The 9334-nt window shown below is 33.5% G+C and overlaps 1 protein-coding gene across 1 annotated transcript; it reads right to left on the bottom strand.

The window, feature by feature from the left end:
• Window positions 1–5879: 5879 nt before the first annotated feature.
• On the bottom strand, window positions 5880–8422 carry LOC132750076 (cerebellin-1-like). The gene is made up of 3 exons (XM_060740017.1): window positions 8150–8422; window positions 7309–7417; window positions 5880–6316 (listed from the first exon to the last, which is right to left on the bottom strand). Exons 1-3 carry the CDS (start codon window positions 8399–8401, stop codon window positions 5898–5900), a joined length of 780 nt encoding a protein of 259 aa, XP_060596000.1. The 5' UTR covers window positions 8402–8422; the 3' UTR covers window positions 5880–5897.
• Between the last annotated feature and the right edge of the window lie 912 nt (window positions 8423–9334).

Below are 9334 nucleotides of genomic sequence, written 5' to 3'. Positions count from 1 at the left end.
CATGGCATCAACAACCAATATTATGTTCAAAAACAATATGCATTTGGCGTGAACTACAAAATAAGTAACAATGATTCAAAAAGATTAATGCATGGCGTTTAAAATTAGACAATAGTTTAACGACAGAATTTGCTTTTTTCCAAAACTCTCTCAGCGATGCCGTGGATCCAGAGAGAGCTAGAGGGCCATTACCCTCTACCCCCCTTCTCCCCACCACACCGACTTTTGGTCTAATTAGAAAATTGGAAAACTAATCATTGTTTTAACAAAATATTTGTTCTAAAGTAGCTTCAACTTTTTTTTTAGGAAAAACAATGCCCTGAATTCCAAACGAGTTGAAAGTAATATGCTACTGTATATCAATAAAAAAATAACTGGTCATTTTATTCCTGGCAGATTGGACAGCAACAATATTTGTTAAGATTTAGATTTTACCAACAGACGGATGTTTGCCCTTTATCTATCGTCTTTCCTACTATCCAACGCGTGGGTTTAAAACGTGGTGACAAAATAATCTTTTGAAATGCTAAAATGGCGAAACAATATTGTATCCTTAGATGCTATTACTGTTGCAGGAAATAAACGGGATTAACTATAGACCAATCAACCCGGATTGCAACATCTTGGATTGGAAAGCAAGGGTAAAATCTAGGTCGTGCATTCTATTTCAATCAACTGATGAAAATTTGTGTTAATTATTTCTTTTTTATTTATTTTTTTATTATTTTTTTTTTTTTTTTTTTATTATTTTTTTTTTTTGTTAATATTGGTCATTTTATAAAATCTTCTTTATTTCTGATAGCCTATCAAAATTTTTAAAAATGTTACCAGTCATCATTTGCCAAATAACTGAACCACTTTATCCTTTTTTGCTTTTAATTTTATTTATTTATTTATTTATTTATTTTTTTCAGTTATATATTTATTTATTACTTATTTTTTTATTTATATATTTTATTTATATATATTTATTTATTTATTAATTTATTTATTTACTTACTTATTTATTTACTTATTTATTTATTTATTTATTTATTCAGTTACATATTTATTTATTTATTTATTTAGTTAGTTATTTATTCAGTTATATATATATTTATTTATTTATTTTTTTATTTATTTATTTATTTTTTCAATTAGTTATATATATATATATTTATTTATTTATTTATTCAGTTATTTATTTATTTTTTTTATTTTATTTATTTATTTATTTATTTATTTATTTATTTATTTATTTATTTATTTATTCATTTATTCATTTATTTATTTTTTGCAATTAGTGCAGTTAGTATTTTGTATGAAAGTTATAATACCAATTTGTTTAGATTTTACTACCTCTATCGTTAATTATGTTTTACATTCAACACTATTTACTTCAGGAGATTACCATATTTAATGTTCTGAAAATCATCATTTTAAACACATCTGATGCTTTATGTGGCTTTACAAAAGGAGAATACACATGTCCTTCTTACTTCTGAATTCTGAAGATCTATTCAAACAGGTAGATATGGTAGGAACAGAATAGAAAGTCAGGAAAGAGTGTGCCATATATGTCAATGCTCTGTGATTGAAGACGAGTATCATTTTATTCTTATATGCAGTGTTTACCATGATTTAAGAATTCGATTTATGAAACGTCATTTTTATCCTAGACCTATTTTGTACAAATTCATACGTATGCTTAAGTCAAACAACCAATCTTAGCAAATTTATTTATTTAGCCATTATGAAAAAGAACTGATTTTTTGAATTTATATCCTAGACTTTAACCATGTTCATATTGTCTGATTTTATTGACCTGTCAATTATGAATACGTTATAGCACTCATTTAAATATTCGACCCACTTCGGTTTGGTCCGTGTAGTTTACGAGAATTAATGTGGAGTATATAAGTAATGTTTTGAAAGTCAAGCCAGCTTAATGTGAAGGTTTTCGTTAATTCGCAATAGCGCAGTCGGTTAAGAGAATGCCTGATAATTGAGAGGTCTGTGGACCGATCCTTACTGATGAAGTCCTTTTAGACTTAACTCTCTTTCTATTTTTGCAGTATATTTTAATGGAACCGATTTGTAGGGTGTTTTACGGCATTGAAAAGACATTTATTGGTTTTAATCCGTTTTAATTTTAAACATGAATTCTTAAAACGTGTTATTTAAAGAGTAAAGACTTTACAAAATTAAGCAAAACATAATTAAACAAAACGAACAACATAAAAAATAATCATGTGTAGCTTTAATTATGTTGAAAGTATTAATAAGAAGGAAAAAAAAACATGGACCAACGCGGTCTCGAACTTAAAACATCTGTGGCACTTAGAGTGTAAACTCGTGCTTTACCCTATTGCGCTATAACGATCATTCTAACACGACCCGCATTTCTCCCTATTGAACATAGAAGAACCGAAAGTGTGTGTTATTATGCTATAAAATCACTGTTTGACGTTCTATATTTAGACATGTGACGTAATCATTATACACGTGACGTTACCATTAAAAATGTGACGCGCTGACAATAAGTACGGACACAAATCAGGCGCAATTTAGCTAATTATCATGTACGGGCAGCATTTATTTGTTGATGTCGTGTTAGAATCGAAATAATATATCCAAATCGGTGATTTTATTGCTTGATAACATCACTGTTTGTCGTTCGGATGCGCATCATTATATCACTCGGGCTACGCCCTCGTGATATAATTCCCCGCATCCGAACTCCAAACAGTGATGTTATTGAGCAATAAAATCACAGTTTGGGATATATTATTTCTTAAGTATATTTAGTTCATGGATAAAAATCAAATTAGATTCCACCGTACAACGTACGTACCTCTCACGGAACTTTCCGAAAATCTACCGAAGATTAATATATCGTGTGCATCGACCATGTAATCAGTATGTAATTGACAGGTTAATAAAACCAAACAATAATATCCACTGTAAGCGGCAAATTACTGTTATTCAATATCTACAGTAACATGCCATGTTTTCATACTTATTAGAGCGTATACCCCAGATTGTATAAACTGAAACGTGTATTATTATATGACATTTGAATACCAACCGTGACAAAATGATTTATATGTATAACTAGTTGATGTATAACGAGATACATGTAAATGTATAAATTCAATAAAATTTTCTTCTTCTTCTTCTTCTTCTTCTACTTTGTGTTTTAAGTAGTATGTGCAAAAAGAAGATACATGCCGAAGGTTTACTAGACAATAAGTCAATAGTAATTAAGAATCTTGCTTAATGGGGATAGTGTAAGCTTGCAGTAGCTGGTCACGAGACTTCCTGTGGAAAGATACACTATACTCTTGTATATGACGCTTTTTAATCAAGACAAAAGCCATATTTTCGTCATTGTCCTGTTAGATGACCTTTACTGTCAAATATGACCAGTATATATGTATCAGCCATACCTATTTCAATCATATTGATACACGAATATAAAATATAACATAATTGAGCCGTGTCACGACAAAACCAACATAATGGTTTTGCGACCAGCATGGATCCAAACCAGCCTGCGCATCCGCGCAGTCTGATCAGGATCCATGCTGTTCGCATTCCAACTCTATTACAAGTAGAGAAACTGATAGCGAACAGCATGGATCCTGATCAGACTGCGCGGATGCGCAGGCTGTTCTGGATCCATGCTGGTCTCAACCCCATTATGTTGGTTTTGTCATGACACGGCTCAAATGATTATTGTGAATTTGTCTTTATGTTTATTTTTATGTGCATGTAGAATTAATCTAAATCATGAATTACTTTGTGCTAGCTACATGTGTGAATGGTCAAATTGGAGGCAATGACAATGAAATAAACTTAATATTTGATATAAAACGGTCACAATATTTTGTTACTAATTCCCTAATGCCTTGCAGAGCTTCATTAAATACTCTTCAACTGTCCTTCGTATTACATATCAAACATTTAGAATAGCCTCGCTTTAAATTATCCAATAGTTTCGGGTATCGTATCTGGGATATTACATAAAAGTCGTTGCCCTACTTTTTTGACCAATGAGATTAACTTCTGACAGTTTGTCTTCTTCAGCTGCTTCCGGTTATATGGATAAACACAACGCGCGTCTACGAAAAGTAGGTCAAAGTCTATGTTAGTTGTACGCTTTTAAAAGCCCATTATGACCTTGAATTGCTTTGTTTTTATTTCTCAAAAGCCTTTTGTTGTTGTCCTCTCCAAAAGGTTACTCTTTGGCCAATAACCTGATTCTTATTTTGCTTCTGTTGCTTTCTGGGTATAAGTATAGTTACAGAGAAATTAAGTATTTTGTATGAAAGTTAAAATACATTTTGCTACTATTGTGACGAATAGTTTTATATTTAGCGCTACTTTCCTCCGGTAATATACATCTTACATGCTCTAAAACCACTGTTTAAACAGTTTTACCCTTTCTTAAGAAGTTAAAATTTCTTCGTTTCCGAGGCATGATGTACCTTTAAGAAAAAAGATATTTTAAACTGTTACACAGTCAGTCCTGCTTCTTGTTTTAAGTAATTAAAATTGTTTATTTTATATCAGCGTTTTACTAATACATTAACTATGAGCCATATATATCAGTAAAGTTCACCAGTGGCATGCAAATCTTGTGTTCGTCCCCTTTTACGGACACGAATGACACTAGCACTTGCCAGTTCCTAAAAGCCGACTCGAGACGGGTTTTAATAAAGTAAAAAAGTACAAAGTAGAATAACAAATTTGGTAATCAAAGGGTGTACTAAATAAATGTATTGTTACAAAACTCGAACCACGCCGACGCCGGGTGAGTAGGACTGTTCCTCTGGTTTGTGCAAAGGTGAGAATCGTTACGGTGTCCCGTTCCCGCCATATATACTTTCGCCTTTTCATTGGTATGGAAATTTGATATTTTCTATGAAGATTGAATATGAATACACAGGGCGATAATCATTGACCAAGCATTTTTAAAGTCCCAATAAGAAGTATCTTTAAAAGATACTCAGACGAGATAAAACCGCTTTTATTTGCATAAGTTGTTTCAGAGTTTTTTTAAATAAACTCATTTAGATTAGTTTATAATTTATATATTATTAATATGATACCCTGTATATCAAATTTTAGAATGGCCAATGGGATTTTCTTATTTCAGTCTGTAATTTTAAATTGACCAATGAAAACCCTACCAATACAAGTAATACTCAATCAGTTCTTCCTTGTGAAGTCAAGCCGTTCTCAGACGGACGTCCGAAAAAATGTATTTAGTATATATTAAATGATAAATAATTAACATCAGAAATATGATATTAATGTAACATATGGCTGCAGGGGTGGTAGTTGATATTATAACCCGAGAACAGGCATTTTACTCCGAGGGCATATTGATATGCATTTGCCGAATGGTTATATAGAAAAAAGCATCGTTGTTAGTACTACTAGAAAGTCTTTAAGTTATCTAAACCACCTCATCGTCATAGACATGTTGTGTGCTTTAAATGTCATACCTGCGACTTGAATAAATTGGATATGAAGTTTTGAATGATTTAGTAAGAGATAATTTTATCAAGGGAAGTAACTGCTTCAATCAATCTTTTCAAACTTAAAATCGGTTGTCTCCCTTGTATTAGATAAAAACCATAAATGAGTGGACAATTTGGTATATGACGTCAAGGCAACGTCTATATTTGATGGAGGGGGACTATAAATCCGTAGTAACCGGTTTGTTTCCCCGCTACTCAATTTCAATTTACCAAATTTTAAGTATTCCGTATTTTGCGTGGTTAAGAACCATTTATTTTTGTCTGGAATTGTAACCTCAAGAAAACTAAATTAATTAAATTGGTCAGGAAAGGTATCCCTTTTCAGCTTTTATTATTGACGCAAAGCAGATGTATGTCATTTTTTTTATTCTATTCAGTTTCAAAAAGCAAAAACCCTGAAAATACGGATCGCCTATACCCGTACAAATCCCCTCCTCTAGCGTCGGACCTAACAAATACGTCCGCACCTTGGTTGACTTCGATTATAAACTCTTCATTGGCCGACTCGTAGTCCTCGCTGCTTGGTATTTCTATCCCAAGATCAAAGGCTACTATCCCGTCTACAACTAGCTCTAGATGGAGCTTGTGTCGCGGCGGTACTTTCATTTTTACGGTGAACACATAGGCGCCCTTGTATGGAGCAACAAAGATGCCAGAATTCGAGTGATAAGCATTTCCAATGTTAGTAACTACGCTGTCGAAAATCACCGTCTGATGTGAACCAAGATGTGGTATTTGATTGGATAATACCGACGTGAATGCAACTCTTCCGTCCGCGGGTATCTGCCCTGCGATTGAGAGACAAATGAGCCGTGTCACGACAAAACCAACATAATGGGTTTGCGACCAGCATGGATCCAGACCAGCCTGCGCATCCGCCCAGTCTGATCAGGATACTTGCTGTTCGCTTACAGACCATATAGCAAGTAGAGAAACTAATAGCGAACAGCATGGATCATGATCAGACTGCGCATCCGCGCAGGCTGATCAGGATACATGCTGTTCGCAAACCCACTATGTTGGTTTTGTCATGACGCGGCTCAATTCATAAAAGCATAAAGTAAATGATGCAAGTGTATTTTTTACGCACTGCATTTAATTTCTTAACTTTTTAATTAATCACCGGCGGTGCACCAGTGTTAGAATTAAGATATTTACGTAAACAAAACAACAAGCTCAAACACGCCCATAAAGAACAACATAATGCAAATGCCGCATAAATACACAGAGGCTTGGGTGTGGAGCTCGAGGACAAACGCCTGTAAATCCAAATAAAATATATTAATCAATCCCAGCACATATACTTATCATAATTATTTATATGTCAAAAATGTTATAATATAAGCTGTTTTGAAAAAAGTTCATATTTCAACATATATGATAATACACTATTATAGATTTTCAAAACAGCTTATATTAAGATTTTTTTACTCTTATGATAAGAATATGTGTTTGGATTGACAAATATACATTTTATTTGGATTTTGAGATGTTGGAGCTCCAAACTCAAAGTGTCTGTGCGTAAATATGAAACAGAAATGAAACAACTGCATCCCAGTTTCTACTATAAGCTTGTTTTCTTTTACCTTACATTCAGAATAAAATTCTAACATCATTTCGTCATATGGTATACATGTATAATTCATCTAAACATCATTTAAGTTATTACCGCGTTTTACATCTTTTAAATGGTCAAACACAACTTTAAACAGTCATGAAACAAAACGAATAATTTAAGATTTGATTTTAACGTATTTTACAATACAGTGACCTCACTTACGTTTCTGAATTCCCAGCGTTCCAGGATGCGATTGCGGTATGGTAATGCTTCCTGACATGCGATCAGAATTTACTTTGCGCTCGCCAATGTTGTTGTTCTCGTCACATATCTTAAAAGCAGCAGCGCAGAAATGTTTTTAATATTGCATGCCAAGATTAAGACTAAATAATAAAAAGAAAAATTAGTGTTTGTCTCGTTATTTGTAAACTGTCTTCGATTTGTCATTACTTTATATTTTGGATAGTATTTATTAATGGCAGTGCGTGTATAGCAATCAGTCGTTTATACATGACCATATATTTTGTCAAAAATCTTTTTAAAAAGAAATGTGCACAACTGCAGGTTTTATTTATTTGGAACAAAGCTGAAAATTTATAAATTTGCAGCCGCTTTGAATAAAATAAGAAAATAGATATATAAACATTCTGTATAAGACGCTGAAAATGTGTTGTAAGCACTACCTGTTCCACTAATATACGCAAAAAAACATCAGCGTTTCTGTTTTCTTCCTTTTGGGCTTGAGTCTCGGCAGTGGCAACGGCACATAATATCACTATATCGCAGAGCCATTACGTAACAAACATACTGTATAATATCTTATTTGAAAATGTCCTGCTGGCAGACAACAACAAATTGTACGAATGCGAGATCAGTCTGCGCATGCGTGCAATCTGATCATGGTCTGTACCGTTCGCTATTCAGTCAACATATATTTGACATTTTCCCTAAAAATGATGAATGATAATGTCTGGATTGAAAAATGGACGAGTCCATTCCAGATATAAAGCTTGTAATGGATTAAAAAAATTAAGATACATAATTACATGTACAGTGTATTTACCTTTTTATGTCTGTCTCGATCCTGAATCAGCTGCTGGACTTTGCTTGTTAATTCTTTGTTTTCCTTCTGTAGTGTGAATACCTCATTTGTAAGCTGGTCAGTTTCTATTCTGTACGTTGTTTTTATGTTCTTTAATTCATCAACAATCGATTGAATGACCGGTATTACCGTGTCGTCATTTAATTCGACGCTGAATGAATTCGGACAGAAAAAAACTATCACCAACGACACGTAGGTTAAGATCGTCACCATGTTCACTGATAGTAAATTGAAGATTTTATAAAGAAGGTCAAATTTGTAAAGATAAGACGTTACCTTAAGATAGTAAATAAATAGGAACGGCTAAGAGATATCAGACTATCTTGCCACTCCTATACCACTGCCCCCCCCCCCCCCCCAACCTCCGGAGGGCAGAAGGGAGTCATTTAAGCGCAGTAAACAATGGACTTTGTCATGTTACCAAGGATGTCATTGAAATAGTAGAAATAAAGTTGTACTAGACTTCACAGGCACTCGGTGGTGAGACCGTGACCCAACCTCGCCCAGCCTTCGTTAACTCTCTGTAACATTTGATACTTCAACACGACGGGGACATTTGTACCAGTCATAAAATTGGTTCGCCAATTGAAAAAAATCCCAATGAGACTAGTTAGTGGGATTTTTTATTAGTTTTAAAATGGTTTTATAATAAGATGGATGGCCATTTGTATAAAATGCTAAAAGTTTTTTGTTTTCATTGACAGTTGACAAGACAGATCAAGCCGGGACCGGGTCTGATCCCCTCCCTAATTTAAGTGTCTGTGATTAAAAGGACTAAAATTGATATGTAAATTCGTAAAAAATAAAGATACTCTTTTGTAAACTTTACAAATAATATTCTTTACAAAAAAAGCACAAGAACGTGAAACTGCATGATTGTACAGTTTTTCCTTCAGTGTATTTTGCTAGATACGGGGAAGTGTTGAAATTGAAAACATACCTACAATATATCCACAATAATAAAGGGAGGGCTTTTGTCCGCATTGTTAATTTCACGGGAGGGCTTTTGTCCGCATTGTTAATTTCACTGGAGGGCTTTTGTCCGCATTGTTAATTTTACGGGAGGGCTTTTGTCCGCATTGTTAATTTTACGGGAGGGCTTTTGTCCGCATTGTTAATTTCACGGGAGGGCTTTTGTCCGCATTG

Source organism: Ruditapes philippinarum, unplaced genomic scaffold (assembly GCF_026571515.1).
Source record: "Ruditapes philippinarum isolate M1 unplaced genomic scaffold, ASM2657151v2 ctg4699_1_1_1_1, whole genome shotgun sequence".
In the NCBI taxonomy this organism is placed as follows: domain Eukaryota; kingdom Metazoa; phylum Mollusca; class Bivalvia; order Venerida; family Veneridae; genus Ruditapes; species Ruditapes philippinarum.
This window is presented reverse-complemented; position numbering and strand designations above follow the sequence as displayed.

What these genes read in the sequence shown, in the direction of transcription:
- LOC132750076 (XM_060740017.1), bottom strand. Translation starts at nt 8,401, where the DNA reads ATGGTGACGATCTTAACCTACGTGTCGTTGGTGATAGTTTTTTTCTGT. An exon ending in ATCGAGACAGACATAAAAAG is followed by an intron (nt 7,418 to 8,149) that starts GTAAATACACTG and finishes GCTGCTTTTAAG; the next exon opens with ATATGTGACGAGAACAACAA. An exon ending in AACGCTGGGAATTCAGAAAC is followed by an intron (nt 6,317 to 7,308) that starts GTAAGTGAGGTC and finishes TCTCAATCGCAG; the next exon opens with GGCAGATACCCGCGGACGGA.